The 23,583-nt window shown below is 41.5% G+C and overlaps 1 protein-coding gene and 1 pseudogene across 3 annotated transcripts in view; one reads left to right on the forward strand and one right to left on the reverse strand.

Annotated features, from left to right (window-relative positions):
• Positions 1-23,583, forward strand: part of ISY1 (ISY1 splicing factor homolog) — a 39,489-nt gene extending 15,906 nt beyond the window's left edge. The window contains exons 8-12 of one of the 2 annotated variants that reach the window (XM_081078801.1): positions 6,856-6,978; positions 8,248-8,369; positions 19,018-19,104; positions 20,394-20,507; positions 22,836-23,583. In XM_081078801.1, the coding sequence (XP_080934927.1) occupies positions 6,856-6,978; positions 8,248-8,369; positions 19,018-19,104; positions 20,394-20,501 (440 nt within the window). In that variant the 3' untranslated portion in view covers positions 20,502-20,507; positions 22,836-23,583. Of the gene's footprint in view, positions 1-6,855; positions 6,979-8,247; positions 8,370-19,017; positions 19,105-20,393 lie in introns of both variants that reach the window. The other variant, XM_081078800.1, reaches the window with a different exon arrangement.
• LOC308509739 (40S ribosomal protein S3a-like) lies at positions 48-5,895 on the reverse strand (annotated as a pseudogene). Its single transcript has 2 exons — positions 5,852-5,895; positions 48-664 (listed from the first exon to the last, which is right to left on the reverse strand). The product of its transcript is annotated as a 40S ribosomal protein S3a-like (transcript).

The raw sequence follows: 23,583 nt of genomic DNA on the forward strand, positions 1-23,583 counted from the left end.
TCTGAATTTTAAGCAGATTCTTAGACTGGGGGCCCATATCCATCAGCTCAGTGAGCTTTAGCACCTCTCTCATTCCCAGTAGCTTTTCCAGAACTGCTACCTTCACAATGAAGCTCCAGGAGTTTTCCCAGTTCAAACCTGGGCTGCTTCAACATTTTTACTTTTCTAACAAAGGCATGTGGAGCAGATAAATAGATTGGCAAGCCTTTTCTCTCTCTTTTCTAATGCTATCTGGAATCAATTTATTGACCACTTCTTTTCAAGTCATTTGTCTGTACCTCTTGGGTCATTATTTCCATCATCCTCTTCCAGATTTGGTGGACTTATTGATGCTGAACATGGGGTCTTCTAAACCTAATTGCTGCATTGTTTAGTAAAACCAACACAGAATAGATGAAGTGAATAACCATTGGTAGTCTTGGCATCAACATGAGCTTCAATTATGGGCTACCATTTTTTGAAGATGGAGCACATTTTGTCTTGGGTTAAGACCCATGCCATGAAAATTAGGCACTTTTTGCCTTGAACATCCTCAGTAATTAGCTTGAATTTTCTACATGCAGCTTCATCATTCTGCAGATCAGCCATGCTCACTTCAAAAACACATCCCTTGAAACCATCAGATGCAATTTGGGTTCTTGTGACTAATGTTTTTCCAATATTTCTTATATGGAATGTAGCTGGTACTTTCACATCATATCAATCTTAGAAAATGGATCAGCCACTTTCTTCTCGGCTCCCTTTTGGCTGCCTTTTGCAAAGTGCTTGTTCTTGCTGACTGCCATGCTGCTCTCAGAGAGCCAAAAAAGCTAGCCTCTAATTTTTCGTTATCATCGTAACAGTAGACATGCTATGTGCTGGGTGCTTTTCCTATATCATTTCTTAGCTGCACGGAAGCCCTGTAGTGTCAGAATTATTGTTCCCAAAATTTGAAATAAGAAACTGAAAGCACCAGGAGTTGAAGTCACAAGCCCAATACACACAGTTGGGCCTGGAAAGTACCTAGAATTGACTGGTGCCAAATTCCACACTCTGCACTTGCCAGTCTCTCAGTCTGAATGAGCAGTTTGCCTATTTGAAATTTCCCAAAATTATTGGGGCAGACTCTTAAATTCATTGAATTAGGTTCATATTTCACTTGCTAGTTGAAAAAATTCCAACTGAAGGACAGTAAAACCTTGGGCCAAACCACAATAGGTAAAAAACAGGGAAAAGTGGAGCTGTTCTGTGTCAGTCCAAGCCAGGCACCCACCCCTCTCCTGTCCTTTCCTTCCTTGGCCCTGGGGAACTTCAACTAAACTGTGGTCTTCCAAAATTCAATTGGAAACCACTGGACCAGAGTTTTTATGTAAAGGCGTACTTCGGAGATATTGCAGGTTTGGTTCCAGACCACTGCAATAAAGCGAATATCTCAACAAAGTGAATCATGAATTTTTTGGTTTCCCAGTTACATAAAAGTTATGTTTTTTTTTTTTAATTTATTGGGGGTGACAATTGTTAATAAAATTACATAATTTCAGGTGTACAATTCTGTATTACATCATCTATAAATCCCATTGTGTGTTTACCACCCAGAGCCAGTTCTCCTTCCATCACCATATATGTGAATAAAAGTTATGTTTACACTATAGTGTAGTGTATGTACAATAATAGAATTATACTAAAAATGTACACACCTTAATTTAAAAAATACTTTATTGCTAAAACATGTTAACCATCATCTGAACCTTCGGTGAGTTGTAATCTTTTTGCTGTGGAGGGCCTTGCCTCGATGTTGATGGCTGATGACTGATCAGAGTGGTGGGTGCTAAAGAATGGAGTGGCTGTGACAATTTTTTACAGTAAGCCAACAATGAACTCAGTTGCATCGATTCACTCTTCTTTTTTTTTTTTTAGTTTTATTTTATTTTATTTTATTTTTACATCCCTCACACCGTGAACCCCCCTCCCCCCATCCACCACCACCCCGACCTCACACCGAGCCATCACATTATACACATAAAATTATAGTTGGCATTCATTAATGTCCAGCCTCTGGTGTACAATGCCATGACCAGGCATCCACAGCATCCCTGAGGTGGTCTCCCAAACAGGACACATGTTCATCGGATACCCAACAAAATCCCCAAACACTATTGAATAAGTTCCCCAAAGTAATTCTCAAAAAACCCTGAGGCCATCCTGTGGTCACCAGCCTCCCCCCAATCCCTTCACCCTTCTCCCCATCCCCAACCCCCTCCCCCCCGCCCATCTAACAACTCTCGGTTTTTTGTGTCCCCAAAACTGTTTCTGATTAGTTCATACACATATTCTTTTCTTTAGATTCCGCATATAAGTGAGATCATATGGTACTTGTCTTTCTCTTTCTGACTTATTTCACTTAACATAATGTTCTCTAGATCCATCCATGTTGTTGCAAATGATAAGATTTCTTTTTTCTTTATGGCTGCGTAATACTCCATTGTATAAATGTACCACAGCTTCTTAATCCAGTCATCGACCGATGGGCATTTCGGTTGTTTCCATATCTTGGCTATTGGATTCACTCTTTACAGGAATGATTTCTCTGTAGCATGTGATGCTATTCGATAGCATTTTACCCACAGAACTTCTTTCAAAATTGGAGTCAGTTCTTTTACACCCTGTCTCTGCTTTATCAACTATGTAATATTCCAAATCTTTCATTGTCATTTCAACAGTCTTCACAGCATCTTCACTGGGAGTATATTCCATCTCAAGAAACCACTTTCTTTGCTGATCATAAGAAGCAACTCCTCATATGTTTAAGTTTTATCATGAGATTGTAGCAATTCAGTCACATCTTCAGGCTCCAATTGCAATTCTATTTCTCTTGCTATTTCCACTGCATCTGCAGCTACTTCCTCCATTAAAGTCTTAACCCCCTCAAAGTATCCATGAGGGTTGGAATCAACTTTTTCCAAACTCCTGTTAATGTTGCGGTTTTGACCTGTTCTCATGAATCACGTATGTTCTTAATGGCATCTAAAATGATGATTCCTTTCCAGAAAGTTTTCAGTTTCCTTTGCCCAGATCCATCAGAGGAATCACTTTCTAGGGCAGCAATAGCCTTATGAAATGTATTTCTTAAATAATAAGACTTGAAAGTTGATATCACTCCTTGATCCGTGTATAACAGAATGGATATTGTGTTAGCAGGCATGAAAACAACATTCATTGTACATCTCCATCAGATCTCTTGGGTGACCAGGTGCATTGTCAATGAGCAGTATAATTTTGAAAGGAATCTTGAGTTCTGAGCAGTAGGTCTAAACAGTGGGCTTAATATATTCAGTAAACCGTGTTGTGAACAGTGTACTGTCATCCATACTTTGTCGTTCTATTTGTAGAGCATGGGCAGAGTAGACTTAGCATAATTCTTAAGGGCCCTAGGATTTTTAGAATTATAAATGAGCATTGGCTTCAAATTAAAGTCACCAGCTGCATTAGCCCCTAACAGGCACTGACTTCTCTCTAGCTATTAAAGTCCTACATGGCATCTTCTTCTAGTTTAAAGCTGTTTCTTCTACATTGAAAACCTGTTGTTTAGTGTAGCCACCTTCATTAATGATCTTAGCTAGATCTGGATAACTTGTTGCAGGTTCTATGTGAGCACTGGCTGCTTCACCTCCCACTTTTATGTTGTAGAGATGACTTCTTTCTTTGAACTTCATCAACCAACCTCTGCTTGCTTCAGACTTTTCTTTTGCAGTTTCCTCACCTCTCTCAGCCTCCATAGAATTGAAGCGAGTTAGGGTCTTGCTCTGGATTAGGCTTTGGCTTAAGGGAGTGTTGTGGCTGGTTTGATCTTCTGTCTAGACCACTAAAACTTTCTCCACATCAGCAATAAGGCTGTTTTTCTTTATCATTCATGTGTTCACTGGAGTAGCACTTTTAATTTCCTTCAAGCACTTTTCCTTGGCATTCACAACTTGGCTAACTGTTTTAGCACAAGAGGCCCTATCTTGTCTTTCAACATGCCTTCCTCACTAAACTTAATCATTTCTAGCTTTTGATTTAGAGTTAGAGACATGTGACTCTTCCTTTTACTTGAATACTTAAAGGCCATTGTAGGGTTATTAATTAGCCTAATTTCAACATTGTTGTGTCTTAGGGAATAGGGAGGCCGAAGGAGAGGGAAAGAGATGGAGGAACAGCCAGTTGGTGGAGCAATCAGAACACACAACATTGATTCAGTTTGCCATCTTATATGTGTGTGGTTTGTGGCTCCCCAAAACAATTTCAATAGTAACATCAAAGACGACTGATCACAGATCACCATAACAAATATAATAATCATGAAAACATTTGAAATATTGGGAGAATTACCAAAATGTGACAGAGACACAAAGTGAGCAAATGCTATTGGAAAAATGGAGCCAATAGACTTTCTTGAAGCAGGATTGCCACAAACCTCAATTTGTAAAAAATGCAATATCTACGAAGCGTAATAAAGCAAAACACAATGAAATGAGATATGGTTGTATTTTAATTTTGTTTTTTAGGAAAGTATTTTAAAAGTATTAGAATATTTTTAGAATACAAAATATAAAATATAAATATTTATAAATATTTTATAAATATTCTAATATAAAAATATTAGAATATTTTTAGAATATAAAAAAGTATTCTCGAAAAAGCATGAAAAGCAGAGAAGAGTAATACTGGTATTCTCACCACTGTTGGCATTCTACTCTCCTTTCAGTCGCTTTTTGTATTTGTTTAAAAATATAATTCTACCTTTATTAAACCCTGCTTATTTTAAAATTCATTATGCCAAAACTGCTTTTGTATGTGACATTAACATCACTTAAAAATAATTCAGAGTTTAAATATCATGCTGTTTATTATGAAAGTGATATAATTTTTTTATAGAGAAGTTGTAAAATACAGAAAATCAGGAAAAAGTCAGCCGCGTTTTCACAGCTTGTAGGTAATGATTGTTAACATGTAAGGGCATATTTCCTTCCATTTCTTTAAGGGTTGCAGTGGTGGTGTTGGGGCTCCTAAATTGAAGTTATGTTGTGTGTTTCTCTTCTTTTCTTGCATTTACATTTTTCTAAACTTATTTTTATTTACTCCAGGCGTAGATTTTTTTGTTTTAATAAAAAAAATGCCTAAGTTAGTCTTAATGAGTATAATTTAAATACTAGTACAATCCTCTTGACCACCCAACTCCCCTAATCTCAGTGCCCCTTCTAGAGATAACTGGTAACCATTATTACCTGTTTGGTATGTTCCCTTCCATAATTATTCCATCAGCTAAATTTCATCAGTAAAAGTGGCAGGTGACACAACCCCAATTCACTTTAAGCAGAAAAGCCTAAATTTATTGGCTCTCATAACTGAAAAGCCCACGGGTAGTTTGCCATGAGGAATGGCTGATTCTAGATCACATTTCTCCATGTTGTAATTTTGACTCCATTGTGTGAGATTTTTTTCTCTAACTCTCTCAAGGCTTGCAGTGACAAATTGTATATCATCAAATTAACATTTTGTTTTCTCTCAGCACCAGATTTTTTTCCCCCTAAGCAGTTCAAGCAAAATTCCTAGAATTAAGTCTGGTTGGTTTTGATTAGATCAGACCATGTTTTCCCCGAAAATAAGACCTACCTGGAAAATAAGCCCATTCCTCAGGATGACATCCCCTGAGCATAAGCCCTAATGCGTCTTTTGGAGCAAATCTTAATGTAAGACCCGGTCTTATTTTCATGGAAACATGGTAGTTCCATCCTTAAACCAGTCTCTGTGTCCGAGTGCCATTGCTCTGAGCCAGCCAGGTTTCAGCCTGTCCTCTGTGCTGGTTGCAGCCAACGTGGTGACTACCACTCACAACACACGGACTGAGAGTTGTAGAGGGCTGGACAGAGTTGCCATTATCTACCTCAGGGAGACAGATGGAGACCTGCCAAAACAGAGTGACCTCCCATATCTCTCACATGGGACATGCACTGATATCTTCCCACAGTTTTACTTAGAACTTTATTAGTGGATGAGAAGAATTCAAGAATATCATGGTATGGATTAACCGTACTTTATAAAACCATTCCTGCTTTGGTAGATTTGTGGTTATTTCCAGATTTTCATAATTATAATGCTTTTGCTGATCTGATGGATGAAAAATAAATAACTTTTATTGTCCTGATTACTAATGTAATTGATAATTTAGTTCAATCACTAATTGAAATGTTCATATATGTGAATTTTTTTCTTCTTAAATTATCAGCTTTTATTCTTTGACCAATTTGTTGGGTTGTCATTTCCCTTTTTATTTTCATGAATTACTTAAATATTCTGAATAGTAATCCTTAGTCTGAAAATATTTTCTTCAGGCCTTTCTTGTTTATCTTTTTTGTTTGTTTATAGTTTCTTTTGTGTTATCTATATACTTATGTTTTCCCATCATATGTTTTTTCCATTAAACATTATGGCATTTCCTATGTTATTAAAGCACCCTGTGAAACAGTATAGTCAATACTACAGGCTACTCCATCCCACACATATCCTGCAATTAATAATCCTAGGGTATTCCAAGTTTTCACTGTTATAAATAGTGCTGTGACGCACATTTCTGTCCATAAGACTTTACCAGCTTTTGTTTTGTTTTTTAAATTAGGATAGATTAATTTTAAATGGACTAATTGGGTCAAAGATTTCAACACTGATTTTTAAACGGATAGTGCCACTTATATAATCCTATTACTAGTGTAGAGAAGTTCCTATTTCATGTTATTTTCATGAGCACACATACTGTATGCCTGTATAACATTGTGGAAGGAGAAGTCTTGAGTATGATTGTGATGGGAAATTCATCTATGTTGGTGCTCTTTCCTTTAGCTCTTCCTCCTCCAAGAAAGACTCGTGCTGAGCTCATGAAGGCGATCGATTTTGAATACTACGGTTACCTAGACGAAGATGATGGTGTTATTGTGCCTTTGGAACAGGAATATGAAAAGAAACGTAGGTCTATGGGCATTTCGTTTCATTGTAGATGGTGTCTAGTTTCTGTTCTCTCCTTTGAAAACATGTTTTAAAATAGTGCTTTATACCAGAAGGGAGTTTTATTGGTTGCTGATGGTCTTCAGAGGAAATGGTCTGCTAATGACCTAACCCCTAGTAACTAGTATGAGGCACTTAGCGTGGGCTAAGAAGGAGAATGTTGGGGAAACTACAGGGTGGCATCGGACCTGGTCCCTGTCCACCAGGTTTCACCATCTAGATTCTTTCCTAGACTTGTCTTTTTTTTTTTTTTTTAAAGATTTTTTAATTGGGGAAGGAGATCAGGACTTTATTGGGTAACAGTGTATATTTCCAGGGCTTTTTCCAAGTCAAGTTGTTGTCCTTTCAATATTAGTTGTGGAGGGCTCAGCTCAGCTCCAGGTCCAGTTGCCGTTGCTAGTTGCAGGGGGCATAGCCCACCATCCCTTGCGGGAGTCTAACCATCAACCTTCTGGTTGAGAGGACGCGCTCCAACCAACCGAGCCATCCGGGAGCTCAGCGGCAGCTCAGCTTAAGGTGCCGTGTTCAATCTTAGTTGCAGAGGGTGCTGCCCACCATCCCTTGTGGGACTTGAGGAATCGAACCGGCAACCTTGTGGTTGAGAGCCCACTGGCCCATGTGGGAATCGAACCAGCAGCCTTTGGCATTAGGAGCATGGAGCTCTAACCGCCTGAGCCACCCAGCCGGCCCTAGACTTGTCTTTTTTGAAATCATGAAATGGTGCCTACTTAAGGAGATTTAGCTTTAGACAGCTAATGGGTTATCAGTGTAGAGCAAGATGGGTCTCCCTTTCTGAGTACTTCATGCTGAACGTTATGCTGAGCCTTTTATGGACATTCTTTTGAAGCCTTGTAACAACATTGTGAAGAATGAGTTCGTGCTACTCCCCATGTAATTCTTTGAGTTAGGGCTTTGGAAGCAGTTAGTCAGGAGTTGGAGCTCTTTGCCAGCACGCTGTACAACTGCATCTCTATTTTCACGTGAGCATGTCAGTAAGCCCCCCAGGTTGGTGAACTGGGGAGGAACTGAGGATGTTCCCCAAAAAACTGTGTTGTACAGACTTAAATCCAGAGCTGTTGTAAAACCAGACTGCCACTCACATCGGATTCCCACCCAACCAGGGAATAAGGAAGGGTGTCCTTTTCCTGAGAGAACGTCTTCGCTTTGCCCTGCATAGTTTTTAAAGCTTATTTAGAGACCAAAATAATACCTGCTCTTCCTTGTCTTCAGTCAGAGCTGAATTAGTGGAGAAATGGAAAGCAGAGAGAGATGCCCGGCTGGCAAGAGGAGAAAAGGAAGAGGAGGAGGAAGAGGAGGAAGAGATCAACATCTATGCTGTCACAGAGGAGGAGGTACTGGGTGGGCAGTGAGGGTCCCCCCGGCCCTCACTACCGTCTGCTTTGAGTGGTGAAGCTGGGGCCTCGGTAGAATTGGTGGTGTGGTAAGAAGGAAGCTGAGCTCATAGACGAGCAGTCGGGGTCAAAGCCCAGCTCTGCCCCTAGCTCTAGCCAAGGCCTCAGTCTCCTCACCTTACCTGGAAGATGAATATAGAGATCACCTCCTAGGATCACAGTGAGGATTCCAGAAAGTAATGGCTATGAGAGCACTTTGTAAACTCTGCTTTACATCGAGGATTACTTATGTCTTAGAGATGGGCCCTCCTGAATATACTGGAATTGGATTTATAAACATATTTGAAGCCATACGAGTTTTAGCCTGTGACCTCATCATTATTTTTAAAAATGGCAGTGGCAGTAGATCTTCTGTAGTCTTAAACACTCCCATTTTAAAGATGGAAACCAGCCTAGAGCAGAGAAGGGACTTACTCAGAGGGTCGCGGTTGGGGATGGAACTGTGATCCCTGCCTCTGAAGTCTCCCAGGTGTTCTATAGGGCCTGGTGTGTTTAGGCCTTGACCCCTGGATAGGTCCAGAATGGAACCGATTTGCTGAACTGAGAAAGGGGATGGGAATCATCCATGCATAGATGATGAATCTGGTCCTATGTGAGGAGCTTGCTGTGTTATTACTTGCAAGGAAGCAGGCTCAGAGAAGGTTAGTGACTTAGCCAACATCACCCAGGATATAGCAGACCTGAGGTTCATGCTCAGGTCCAGCTGATAAGCAATGGGGATAGTGAAGCATTTGTTGCAGGATGGCAGTGTGTCCTAGGAAGTTTTTCTCTAGGTGCAAATATGCGTTTGCTGTTCAGCCGATGTTTGTTTAATTAGTGGCTACTGTGAGCCAGGCCCATGCCAGAGGCACAACAGTGAACAACCTTCATTTGTAACTCAAAGTCCAGTGGGGAGAAAGTCCAATAAGTAGAGAGGGTGTAAAACGGCAGCTGTGACCGAAGCTCTGAGTTAGTGACATGCTCGGAGAGAGTCCATGAAGGCTTTCCTGGGTGGTGACCCTTCAGCTGAGATCTGGAAGAAGAGGTGGTGAGGAAAGAGTGCTGCAGGCAGGGGGAACAGTGTGTGTCGAAAGATCCTCTAGGAACGTGAGGGACAGAGACCAGACCTGTGTGGCTATAGCAAAGTGCAGACTGCAGGGTGTGAGAGGAGCCTGGACGGAGGGGCGAGATGGGACAAGCAAGAACCCTGGCTCCACGGTGAAGAGGATTTTCCTTTATCATAAGAAAAATCTTTTGGTGGAAAACCACCAAAGGATTTGTATTTTTCCTTTTTATTTTGATATAAGTATAGATTTATAGGAAGTTGCAAAGGGAGTACAGATCAGTTCTGTGTATCCTTCACTGAGTTTCTCCCATGGTTGCATCTTACATATGATACAAGTTCGCAAACTTGTTGCAACAATGTTACTAACCTTGTTTGATATCAGAGGGATTATTCATTATGAATTTGTACCAAATGGACAAACAGTTAACCAAATTCACTATTTGGAAGTGCTGAAAAGGCTGTGTGAGAAACTTAGACGAAAATGACCTGAACTTTTCACCAACAATTCGTGGCTCTTGCATCACGACAAGGCACCAGCTCACATGGCTCTGTGAGGGAGCTTTTAGCCAGTAAACAAATAACTGTATTGGAACACCCTCCCTACTCACCTGATCTGGCCCCCAATGACTTCTTTCTTTACCCGAAGATAAAGGAAATATTGAAAGGAAGACATTTTGATGACATTCAGGACAGCAAGGGTAATACAACGACAGCTCTGATGGCCATTCCAGGAAAAGAGTTCCGAAATTGCTTTGAAGGGTGGACTAGGCGCTGGCGTCGGTGCAGAGCTTCCCAGGGGGAATATTTCAAAGGTGACTGTAGTGATGTTCAGCAGTGTATGCAGCACTTTTTCTAGGTTGAGTTCTCAAACTTAACTGTCAGACCTCGAGTTATAGTACAATACCAAAACCAGGATATTGACTTGATATAATGAGTGTGTAGCATTTTATGTCTTTTATCACATGTAGATTCCCATAACCACCACTGCGATCAAGGTATAGAACCATTCTCTCCTGTGAGCTATCCCTTTACAATCGCATATCCTACTCTCCCTTCCCTCTAGTCCCTCGCCCTTGGCAAACTAATCTATTCTCCATCCATATAATTTTGTCATTTCAAGAATGTTTTATCAATGGAATTTATAAAACTACAACGTACAGTTCTGTACTGTATGTTGCCTTTTGAGATGATCTTTGTACTCAGCACAAGGCACTTGAGATTCATCTGAGTTGTTGAATTCAAGAGTTCAATTTTTTTTATTGTTAAATAGTAGTCCATATACTGAAAAGGACACAAGTGGTAAGTGTGCAGGTCAATGAATTTTCGTAAGGTGAACACTCCCATATAGCAAATACCAGGTGAAGAAACAACTAGACCAGCACCCCAGAATCCTGCTTCTGCCCCTCTAGATGTCACTCTCCAGACCTTTAATAACCCATTAGTTTTACCTCTTTTGAACCTGATACATCAGTGGAATCGTGCATACTTTTTTCTGTCTAGTGGTCATCGATATTTGTTTAGTGTCCAGTTTGGGACTATACCAAATAGGGCTACTCTGATCATTCTTTTTCACATGCAGTCACTTCTGTTGCGTATGTTCTGAGGAGTGCAGTTGCCATAGGGTAGACGTGTTTATCTTGAGATACAGCCTAACAGTTTCCCAAAGTGCTTGGACCAGTTCTCACACCTGTCTGCGGCAGCTGAGAGTTTGCATTAAAGGGTTTCCAGCCAGCTTCACATGACAGCTGGTGTGGGGAGAGGATGGCGTAGGGCATCGGACAGAGACTGGCAAACAGTGGACTCACACAACGTCTTGGGAGTCTCCTCTTCCCATATTTCCAAAACCATGTGATTTCCTTAGGATATTAGTAATCTCTGTTAACTGACATGCAGCTTCTGAGTGGAGGTATGTGGTACGTGTTTTTAATTTTTCAATTACGCTTGACATACAATATTATATTAGTTTCAGGTGTACAACATAGTGATTAGACATTTATGTGACTTCCAAAGTTACCACCCCATCTGGCACCATACATAGTTAGTACGCTATTACTGATTATATTCCCTCTGCTGTACTCTACATTGCTGTGACTGTTTTTGTAACACCCAAATTCTACTTCTTAATCCCTTTTTTCATCTATCGCCCCAAGCACCCTTCCCATCTGGCAGTCATCAGTTTGTTCTCTGTATCTTTGAATTAGTTCCTGGTTTATTTGTTCGTTTATTCTGTTTTTTAGACTACACGAGTCAGATCATATGGTATTGGTCTTTCTCAGTCTGACTTGTCACTTAGCATAATACCCTTGAGGTCCAACCATATTCTTCCAAATAGCAAGTTTTCTTTTTCTCATGTCTGAATGATGTTCCATTGTATGTATGTACCACATCTTCTTTATCCTTTCCTCTATCTATGGGCACTTAGATTGAATCCATATCTTGGCTGTTGTAAATAATGCTGCAATGAACACAGAGGAGCATTTATCTTTTTGAATTAGTGTTTTGGATTTCTTCAGATAAGTACCCAAAAGTGGATTTGGTGGGTCTTATGTTGAATTCTTTGAGGCACCTCATAATGTTTTCCATGGTGGCTGCACCAATTTTCAGTTCCACCAACAGTGCACGAAGGTTCTCTTTTCTCCCCATCCTTGTCAACACTGGTTGTTTTTTCATTTGTTCATGATAGCTGTGCTGACAGGCGTGAGGTGGTATCTCATTGTTGTTTTAATTTGTGTTTGCCTGATGATTAGTGACATTGAGTATCTGTTCATATGTCTGTTGGCCATCTGTATGTCCTCTTTGGAGAAATGTCTATTCAGGTTCTCTGCCCAATTTTTTTTTTTTCATATTTCTCTTTATTCTAAAAATACAGGTATGATAATATCAAAGTACAAGAAATATTAGGGTGGTCCTTGTGTGGTTACTCATACTTTGGGAAGGCTGAACTGAACCGCCCGGAATGTGAGAGTATTATTTCAAAAAGCTAGCAGAAACTACTAATGTGTCAAGTTCAAAAGCACACATGAAATCCTGTGAATATCATGGATGTGTAGTAGGTCTTGGTTTGGGCTCCGGCTCTTGTGAAAGAACGGCGGTGGAAACTGTTTTGAGAAGACAATTGAGCAAGAGGACTCAGCACCAGAAAAGTGTAGTAGGAGAAGTGGGTGGAAAGTGAAGAACAGGAGTTTTCCTCTTTTCTGCTACTAGCTAAGGGCAGAGGCACATGACCTCAGCAAGGGGCCAAAGTAGATGGCAAGCAGGTGCTTGGATCCCCTAAGGGAGAGGATTGTTTGTTAACAGGATTGTTTGTTTTGGGGGGAGTTAAGTTGTATGAGTACTAACCCCTTATTGGACCTGTATCATTTGCGAATGTCTTCTCCATTCAAATGGGTTGTCTTTCCATTTTGTTCATGGTTTCCTTTGCTGCACGGAAACTTTTTAGTTTGATGTAGTCCCATTTGTTTATTTTTTCTTTTGTTTTCCTTGCCCAAGGAGACATATCCAAAAAAATATTGCTAAGAGTGCTATCACAGAGTTTACTGCCTTTTTTCCCTCTAAGGTGTTTTATAGTCTGGGGGTCTTACATTTAAGTATTTAATCCATTTTCTGTTTATTCTTGCACATGGTGTAAGAAAGTGGTCTAGTTTCATTTTTTTTGGCATGTATCTGTCCAGTTTTCCCAACAGCATTTATTGAAGAGACTGTCTGTAGCCCATTGTATATTCCTGCCTCCTTTGAATAGCTTAATTGACCATAAAGGTGTGGGTTTCTTTCTGGGCTGTGTATCCTGTTCCATTGATCTATGTGTGTGTTTTTATGCCAGTACCAATGCTGTTTTGATTACTGTAGACTTGTTTGATATCAGGTAGCGTGACACCTCCAACTTTGTTACTCTTTCTAAAGATTGCTTTGGCTATTCCGGGGGTTTTGTGGTTCCATATAAATTTTAGTATTATTTGTTCTAGTTCTGTGAAAAATGCTATTGGTATTTTGATAGACCTTTCCTTGAATCTGTAGATTGCTTTGGGTAGTATGGACATTTTAACGATGTTAATTCTTCGTATCCATGAGCACAGTATATCTTTCCACTTATTTGTATCTTTTTCAGTTTCTTTCTTCAGTGTCTTATAGTTTTCCAACTATAGGTCTTTTACCTCTTGGTTAAACTTATTCCTAGGTATTTTATTCATTTTGGTGTAATGGTAAATGGGGTTATTTTCCTGATTTCTCTTTCTGATAGTTTGTTATTGGTGTATGCAAATGCAGCCGATTTCTGAATATTAATTTTGTATCCTGCTACTTTACTGAGTTCATTTATCAGTTCTAATAGTTTTTTGGTGGACTCTTGAGGGTTCTCTATATGTAGTATGGTATCATCTGCAAATAATGAGTTTTACTTCTTCCTTTCTGATTTGGATGCCTTTTCTTTCTTTTCTCCTTTGATTTTTGTGGCTAGGACTTGCAGTACTATGTCAAATAAAAGTGGTGAGAGTGGACATTCTTGTCTTGTTTCTGATTTTGGTCTTTCACCATTGAGTGATGTTAGTTGTGGGTTGGTCATATATAGCCTTTATTAAGCTGAGGTATATGCCCTCTATCCGCACTTTACTGAGAGTATTTATCAGAAACGGATGCTGGATTTTGTCCAATGCTATTTTGGCGTCTATTGATAATGATCATATGATTTTTATCCTTCTTTTTGTTTATGTGATGTATTACATTAATTCAGTTGTGGGTATGGAACCAACCTTGAATCCCAGGAATAAATTCCACTTGATCGTGGTGTATGATTCTTTTCAGTGTGTTGCTGAATTTGGTTTGCTAATATTTTGTTGAATATGTTTGCATCTATGTTCATCAGGCATATTGGCCTATAATTTTCTTTTTTTGTAGTGTCTTTGTCTGGTTTTGGTAGCAGGGTAATGCTGGCTTCATAAGATGAGTTTCTCTTGTCTTCAGTTTTTTGGAATAGTTTGAGAAGGATAGGTATTAATCCTTCTTTGACTGTTTGGTGAAGTTCACCTGTGAAACCATCTGGTCCAGGACCTTGTTTGTTCTTTTTTAAGATTTTTATTACAAATGTAGTTAGCATACAATATTATATTAGTTTCAGGTGTACATAATAGTTACTGAACATTTATATACCGGAAGAAGTGATCACCATGATAAATTCAACAACCATGATAAATTTAGTACCATCCTATCAAAATATTATTGACTATATTCCCTGTGCTGTACTTTATATCCCCATGACTTATTTGTTTTATACCTGGAAATTTGTACGACTTGTTGCCCTTCACGTTTGCCCCCCTTTTAATTTTTCAGTTACAGTTGACATTCAATATTTTATATTAATTTCAAGTGTATATCATATGGTTAGACATTGCTATAATTTAAGAAGTGATCCTTGACTAGTCTAGTGCCCACCTGGCACTATATATAGTTAGTACCATGTCATTGGCTGTATTCCCTGTGCTTTACTTACACGATACCCCCCTACCCCCCGTGACCATCGTGTAACTACCAATTTGTACTTTTTTTTAAATTGGGGAACAGTGTGTTTTTCCAGGACTCATCCGCTCCTAATCAAGTTGTTTTCCTTCAATCTGGTTGTGGAGGGCGCAGCTCACTGACTCATGTGGGAATTGAACTGGCAACCCTGTTGTTAAGAGCTCGCGCTCTAACCAACTGCGCCATCCAGCCGCCCCCAATTTGTACTTCTAAATCCTTTCACCTTTGTCACCCTGCCCCCCAACTCCCTGCCATCTATCATCCCGATAAATCCAGTACCCATCTGACATCATATGTAGTTATTACAGTATTATTATGTTATACTCAAACTTATACTCATACTCATACTCATACTCATACTCATACTTATGTTATACCCTACATCCCCCTGACTACTTTGTAGCTACGTATTTGTACTTGTTAACCACTTCCCCTTGTTCACCCACCACTCCAACCCGCCTCCCATCTGGCAACCATCAAAATGTTCTCTGTATCTATGAGTCTGTTTCTGATTTGTTTGTTTATTTTGTTCTTTAGATTTCACATGTAAGCAAAATTACATTGCATCTGTCTTTCACTGTCTGACACACTCCCCTCAGCACAATACCCTCCAGGTCTATCCATGCTGCTGCAGATAGCAAGAACCCTTTCCCTTCCGTGGATGAGCAATATTCCACTGTATATGTATGTACCTCCTCCTCTTCCTCTATTCTTTTATTGATGTACCTCCAGGCAACCTCCACGTCTTGGCCATTGTAAACAATGCTGTGGTGAACATATGGATGCACATGTCCCCTTGAAGTAGGGTTTTGGATTTTTCGGATAAGTACCAGGTAGTGGGATTACTGGGTCCCTTTTTGTCTCATCTTATAGCCATTGTTTTAAAATCTATTTTGTCTGGTGTAAGTATTGCTACCCTGGAGTTTTTGTGTTTTTTTTTTCATTTCCATTTTTATGAAATAACTTTTTCTGTCTTTTTACTTTCAAGTCTGTGTGTCTTTTAATGTGAAATGAGTCTATCGTAGGCAGCATTTGTAAGGGTTTTGTTTTTTTATCCAGTCAGCCTGCCTATGTTTTTGATTGGAGCATATAATCCACTTACATTGAAAGCAATTGTTGATAGATGCATATTTATTAGGTTGGTGCAAACGTAATTGCGTTTTTTGCGATTACTTTTGACCTTTTAAACTGCAATTACTTTATACTATTTTATTACTCATATTTTAAAAATTTTTTTTTCCATCTTAGAAAAGTCTCTTTATCGTTTGTTTATACGGGTTTGGTGGTGATGAACTCCTTTAACTTTTTTTGTCTGGGAAGCTCTTTATCTGACCTTTGGTTTTAAATGATAGTCTTGCTGGGTTGTAGGTTCTTGCTTTTCATTACTACCCTTGGTTGTAGGTTCTTGCTTTTCATTACTTTGAATATTAAGTTCCAATCTCTTCTGGCTTGCAAAGTTTCTGTTGAGAAATCAGCTGATAGTCTTATGGGAGCTCTCTTGTAGATAACTAACTGCTTTTTTGTTGCTGTTTTTAGGATTCTCTTTTTGTCTTTAACAAGGCAATTTTATTATTTCTTCAAATTGTTTTTCAATTCCTTGCACACTCTCTTGTCCTTTTGGTACTCCTGTAATGCGAATGTTGGTACGCTTGATGTTGTCCCAGAAGCCCCTTAAACTATCTTCATTTTTTTTTCTTTTTTTCCCCCCACTGTTCCACTGGGTGTTTTCTGCTATTTCATCTCCAGAACACAGATTCGATTCACTGTCTCATATGCTGTTGATTTCATCTAATGTATTCTTTATTTCAGTTATTGTATTCCTCTTTTCTGTTTTTCATGTTTTCTATCTTTTTTTTTGGTATTTCCTATCTCTTTGTTGAAGTTCTCCATGAATTCATCTATTTTCCCCTATGATTGTTGAGCATCCTTATAACCATTGTTTTGAACTCTGTATCTGTTAGGTTACTTCTCTCCCTTTTGTTTAGGTCTTTTTCTGGAGTTTTGTCCTTTTCTCTCATTTGGGACATGTTTTTTTTTTTTCTCTCTTTGTCTGCCTCTCTGTGTTTTTTTCTATGTATTAGGTAAATCTGCTACATCTCCTAGTCTTGGCTGAGTGACCTGAAGTAGTAGGTGTCCTCGTGTCCCTGTTTACCTGAGCTGGGTTGTCCAAGCTTGTCCCTTATGTGTGCCCTCCTCCTGTTGTAGTTGAGTCTTGGTTCCTGTTGGCATGTCAGTGGGTTGGACTGGCCATCGGGTTTACTGGCTGTGAGGATGCCTGTGACTACAGCAGATGAGATGTTGTGTGGGGGCTGACCTCACAGAGCAGAGCTGTTTTAGCAGAGCTCTGGTGCCAGCTGAATGCACCTTTCAGGTGTGTTGTTTGTGGAGCTGGTTGGGTGGTATTCTGGTGTGGTCTCAAGTTGGCTGTTGGGTGTGTTTACTTGTAGCCTCTTGGGAGGGATTCCAGTGCAAGTCCAGTTCAGCCGCTGCTTTTTCCCTGGTTTGGGGCCTTGTGGTAAGAGCTACATAGTGATCCTTGGTTGGTGGCTGCTTGTGCTGTGTTTAAAAAAAAAAAAAAAAGTGCTTCAGAAAGGCTATGCTGTGGACAAAAGCGAGCTGCCTCTAGTGTTGGGTCAGGTTACCTTCTGTGGGCCTCATGATGTGAACTGAAGCCATTTGCCACTTGTGTCAGGCTTTAGGCCACTTATTTGAAGCTTAGTTTTGACTAGTTGCTGGTTATATCTGTCTTGGAGCCACCTGATGGAAGTTACAATGCAAGTTGAGACTGGTTGGTCCATAAGTTTGGCTTGGGGCATCTTACCAACATGTTGAAGGTACAGTGAGGCTACCTGTTGCTTGATTGGGGTTTGTGCTGCTTTGAGAGATTTTGATAAGTATGCAGTACGATTTAAGGTAGGCTGCTTGTCTGGAGCAAATGTTGGAAGAAGCTCAGTCCCCGTGAGCAAGTTCGGTGGGGAAGGTCTCAGGGAATTTCCAGGGCAGAGAGAACTATGTCAGCCAGATTAGTGGAGATCTCAAATTTGGTGCCCATCTGTGCCTGTCACCTGGATGTGAGGAAGGCTCAACAAGGGAATAATGGCTTCTACCAGCACTCCTGTCCTGGATAGAGATGCCGCAACCCCTGCCTTTCTATCCCTTGTCCTGAAGCTTGTCAGTTTAATTGCCATATGTCCCTGGCACTTTTTGAGCTGCTGCCCCATTACTGGAGCCCAGAGCAAGTGAGTTTGTGAGCCAGTGAGTCTGTGTGCGGGCCCTTCAAGAGGAGTGCCTCACTCTCTAGCAGCCCTTTGTCTCACTCAACTGCAGTATCTTCTGGTTTCCCCAGCCAGATCTAATGGGGACTCCTCTTCCCGACATTGGTACCTCAGGCTTGGGGGCCCTGGTTGGGGCTGGGACCCCTCATTCCTTAGGGGGGAGCTCTGTAGCCAAGATACCCTTCCCAATTCTTAGTCACCACACCACTAGTGTGGGACCTGCCCGTTCTGCATCTGCAAACCTCATACCCATCTCCACATGGCATCTTCTTTACATCCTTAGTTACAGGAATTCTGTTCAGCTAGTCTTCAGGTGGTTCTCAATGATGGTTCTATAATTTAGTTGTAATTTTGATGTGATCATTGGAAGAAACGAGGACAGCATGTACCTACTGTCCCATCTTGACTAGACTATAATTTTAATTTTTAAAAAATATAATAATAAATTCACAAAGTTCAAAGACCAAATAGTATACAAAGATAGTGAACAAAGATTCTCTCTCACAGCTCTGCCCTCCATCTACCTAGTTCTCACTGCTGTCACCAGCTTTTTTTTTTTTTAACACAAAAGGTAGCATAATATACACAATGTTCTGTTGCTTTTTGTACTTAACAGTGTCTTGGCTGTGTTTTTGTATGAGTACAGAACTTATTCATTCCTTTTAAACAGCTGCAGAGTAGTGGTAGTGCACTTTTAACAATACCAATATTTATTTTATGGTCTCCTACTCATGGAATTGTGATTGTTTTCTGTTTGTAGTCTGATGAGGAAGGCAGCCAGGAAAAAGGAGGGGAAGACGGGCAACAGAAGTTCATTGCTCATGTTCCTGTGCCGTCACAGCAAGAGGTAGGTAGAGGCTGAGAGTTGCCATTGCAGGTAGATCTTCCCAAATGCCAGGAGCCTCGCCTCCAGAGGAGACTCCACAGAGTGATTTAGTGGGTTTTTTTCATCCTGTCAATCCATTTGGGCATCTCTGACTCCTGACGACATGGCACTGGTCACGGGGCTCATATAAGGTGTGATCAAACAATACGGTGAATGTTTAAATAAAAAAATTATTATTATGGTAAAAGACACATTGCCATTAATCCCCTTGAAAATACACTTCCTTGCTTCAAACACACTTATCCCATCATTCTTGCCACTTTCGTGAGTGTCTTTAGTTGCGCTGTTGTAGCTGCCTCGATGTCCTGAATCGATTCAAAACATTTACCTTTCATGGTCATTCTGACTTTGGGGAGCAGCCAAAAGTCACATGGTACCAGATCCAGTGAATAAAGTAGATGAGGACACACTGTAATGTTTTGATTTGACAGAAATTGATGTACCAGAAGTGATGTGTGACATGGAGCCTTTCCATTGCGATAAAAACATATGATTAATGCTGATGCTGAGTGCCATCCAATAGAAAAGCAGGGATCTTTAATATGGAAAGTGGCTCGTTGAACCTTAGTGACAGTGTGTGACAAGTTTCAGCTTGTTTGGTGCAGTCAGTCAGGTGTGAGCAGTCAGTCAGAAGGTGTGTTTTAAAGTGTGCTGTAAATCATCCTCCATCAAGACAACGCTCCATGTCACATGTCGCTTCTGGTATATGGTACATACTGTCAAATAAAAACATGACGGTGTGTCCTCATCCACCTTATTCCCCGGATCCGGCACTGTGCGACTTCTGGCTCTTCCCCAAAGTCAGAATGATTCAGGACATCCAGGCAGCCACAACAGCGCAACTAAAGACACAAAAGAAGACTTCTTCCAGAACTGTTTCAGAAAGTGGCCAGAATGATGGCCACTTTACTATGTTTAAAGCAAGGGGGAATATTTTAAGGGGATTAATGGCAATGTGTCTTTTACTGTAATAATTTTTTAAAATTTAAACATTCACCATATTTTTTCTCCTCCTAATAGTGGAAAATAGTGGAATCCAGAGAAAACAGGATTTCATCTGCTTTAGAAGAAACTCACACTCTATTGTTCACATGCTTCCTGGGGGAGAGAGCAGGACCTTGGTGACCGTGCTGGGCATTGGGTTCCTCAATGGCCTCCGTCACAAGGACTCCCTCCTGACTGATTTCTGGTAGGCGTGGAGGGCCTTACTGAGGAGTGAAGCATGAGCCCTTTATTTTTGCTGTCCACAGATTGAGGAGGCACTTGTGCGAAGGAAGAAGATGGAACTCCTCCAGAAGTATGCAAGTGAGACCCTGCAGGCCCAGAGTGAAGAGGCCAGAAGACTCCTGGGATATTAGGGCCGAGTGAGAACTATCCTTAGGGTCTGGAAATCTCCTGGGAGTCCTTCACCCCCAGCTCACACTCGTCTTAACCCAGAGAGCTCTGTTGTCTTGGGACTTCAGACTGGCAGGCTAGTGTTGTGAGGCTTCCCGCTATTTCTTACTGTTTATTCTCCTCTTACCTTTCCTTACCTCATCTGCTGATCTCAGAAGAGGAGTCTGCCCCATCCCTCCCTGACAGGCTATCTACATGCTAAATACTTTAGCCATCACCTTTGTACAAATGTTTTGCTACTGTTTCAACCCACTTATTTTTATCTTCAGTGTGCAACACAGGCTGCTAACTGGCTGCCTATAAGTGTTTTATTTAGCCTTCTACTGTCATTTGGTAGGAGGATGATCAATTAGTTACTACCATTAAAAAAAAATGCATTTTTTTCCTAAAAAGTTATAGTTGTAATTCCTCTAGAGAAACAAGATGTGTCAACTTTAAGCCCACATCCCACATGTCAACAGCCCGCCAGAGTTGTCCTTGTTGGGCTGGGCACAGTTCTTCATGGCCCAGTCAGCCTGCTTCATTCCCTCCTGCTCAGTTGACAGGAAATTGAGTTTGCTACTTCCTGTTTTAGATGGTTCTGCAGAGAGCTATTTTTATTAGATTTTTGTATGAAAGAGAAACCTTCATGTGTGCAGCTTGTTCCCTGGACTTCCTGTACTGAGGCGATGGTTGCATTAGAACAAGAGGTTCAGAATCACTGCAGGGGAGAGAATCATAAAACACGCAGCCCAACTGTGAAAGGGCTCGGACCAGTCCCAGCTCCGTCTGGGAGCTGAGATGGGTGGGCAGAGCCATCCTCACTGTGCCCCCGTGGTGGCCCGTATAAAGGCACACTGTGGACGCCCAGGAAGCACGAGTTGGATCCAAACCTGCCATTCAAGCTGGGTCTTTTCTTTCTGGTGGGGAGAACCGACAGCAGAGGCTGCAGCAACTGGGACAGTTTAGGGGGCACCCCAAGCTCGGAGGGGTCCTGGGAGTGTCTGGGAGTCAGTGTCAGGAGCAGATAGTTTTCCTTTGGGTGAGGGCCCCAGCTTCCTGTTCCTGTTTGCGAACAGGAAGTCTTGCTTGGAGAAGCTCATTACACAACTGGGGGTTTGGTTCTCCAGGTGGGTGGGAGATGTTCTGCCTGCCTAGAAGCGACACATTCTGGAAATGGCAGAGCCATGTGTGGTTGTGGCTGTCGAGTGTTGGGGAGAGTGCGGCCAGGCCGTGGATAGTCCTGGGGGCCCTTTGAAGGAGACTGAGGGCAGCAGGGAGCCGTGCAGAGGTCTGAGCGAAGGGGTGACCTGGTCAGTGTGTGACCTAATCTGCAGCCAGGTGTGGAGACCAGAGGCAGGAGCCAGGTCAAGCAGAGGCTGGGCAGAGGCTGGGTGGAGTGGGGAGTGGCCGTGTGGGGAAGGTGACAGAGGAGGGACTTCACAGCTGTAAGGATGAGGAGATGGGACATAACTAGGCACAGGTACCGTGTCCTGGCTTCTCTGAAAGAAGTGCTGGTGTCCCCCTCGCCGCCAGCAGAGCCCCTGGGCAAATGCGTGCAGGGTGCAGGGAGGGGTTTTGGTTGGAACTCTGGAAGCAGAGCCCCTGAAGATCACGCAGGGTCAGACTCAGCTCTGGGACCTGGCACCCAGCCCAGGACTGGCCTGGGTAGCGGGGCTTCAGGAGAGAACTCAGTGGGGGATTTGAACAAGTCCCTCTGGGTCCCTGGCCTCAGTTTTCCTGCTTTAAAGTCCAGGACTGGACCCATGAGTTTGCCCTGGGGTCTGGGCAGTCCCTAGTGTGGACGGAGGGTCGTTGGTACAGCCTAGCCCACGAAGCAGGCTCTGGGAGGGGTATGGGGTGCCCTTAAGATGGGCCCAGTTACGGGTTTTTCTTTCAAGGGGCACACGTGGGCTTGGGTCTGTCTTGCATTCGACGAGAGCAGGCAATTCAGACCACAGGCGTTTCTTCTCCCTGGAAAGGGTTGTTGGCAAGCGCCTGGAGTTTGGCCCCTCTGAAATGTCCAGGGCTTCAGGCTTTCCTCATTCAGTGAACAGAATTCAGCAGGCTTCTAAACCACCTGGGACAGAAACAGAAACAGAAACAGAAACAGGAGCCCTCTGCTCCATCCCTTTAGTTTACAAAGGTCCTCCCCACCCAGGATCTCATCGTGGCTTCCCAAGGTACAGGCAGGATAGGAATTAGTGTCCCACATCTGAGGAAACTGAGGCCCTGAGTAGAGAAGCACCTGGCCCAACATCTACTGGTATTCCTGACAGAGATGAGACCCAGACCTAGGCTTTTTTCCTGCCTTACAGGTCTTGGCTTTTTTGTCTGCCAGTGACCCCAGAAGTGAGATCTCTGCAGGTCTTCCACCTCAAACCAGGAGCAGCAGGGAAGTCTGAATTGGCTTGGTGGGTACGACTTCTGGTGGGGGTGTGGGCACCTTGGTCCAGCTCATTGTTCAGAGGTAACAATGTTACCTTATCCTCAAAGGATTTGCTTGCCTGGGCACATCCAAGCTAAAAATAGACAGTAGCAGGAGTTTGCAGCAAAGAAAATAAAAGTTTATTTAATGAGTTGGAGCCAAACGCAGAGATGCAGGTGAGCTAGTGCTCTCAAAAACCTGTCTCCCCACAGAGAAAAGAAAGGAATCAATTAAAATAGTTGGGAATGTTATTTACATCTTGAGTGAAAAATAACAGTTATATACTTCATGAACAACAGTTTATCCCACAAAATCATGTTTCAAGTCTTCAAGCAATTCTTCAATTGTGAGCATGTATTATAGATAGCTATATTCAAAGTAAATTTGACAAACTAGCCTCCATCTCCTTTTATGTTGAATAGCTGAAAATATGTAACATAGAAAATTTGTTCACTTACGATGGAAGAGAATTGAGTGTTAATTTACTTATTTGTGTCAATCTAATTATTTACCTGTACATTCTTTGTTTAGGGACTTTGGTAATAACTAGTCTGTACTTTTAGGTTCTCCTCAACTGAGAGACAGAGAGCTCATATTTCTTCCCCCTAATTCTCAAAATAAAATTAGATCCATATTTA

Source organism: Rhinolophus hipposideros (genome assembly GCF_964194185.1).
Source record: "Rhinolophus hipposideros genome assembly, chromosome: 17".
Classification (NCBI taxonomy): Eukaryota; Metazoa; Chordata; class Mammalia; order Chiroptera; family Rhinolophidae; genus Rhinolophus; species Rhinolophus hipposideros.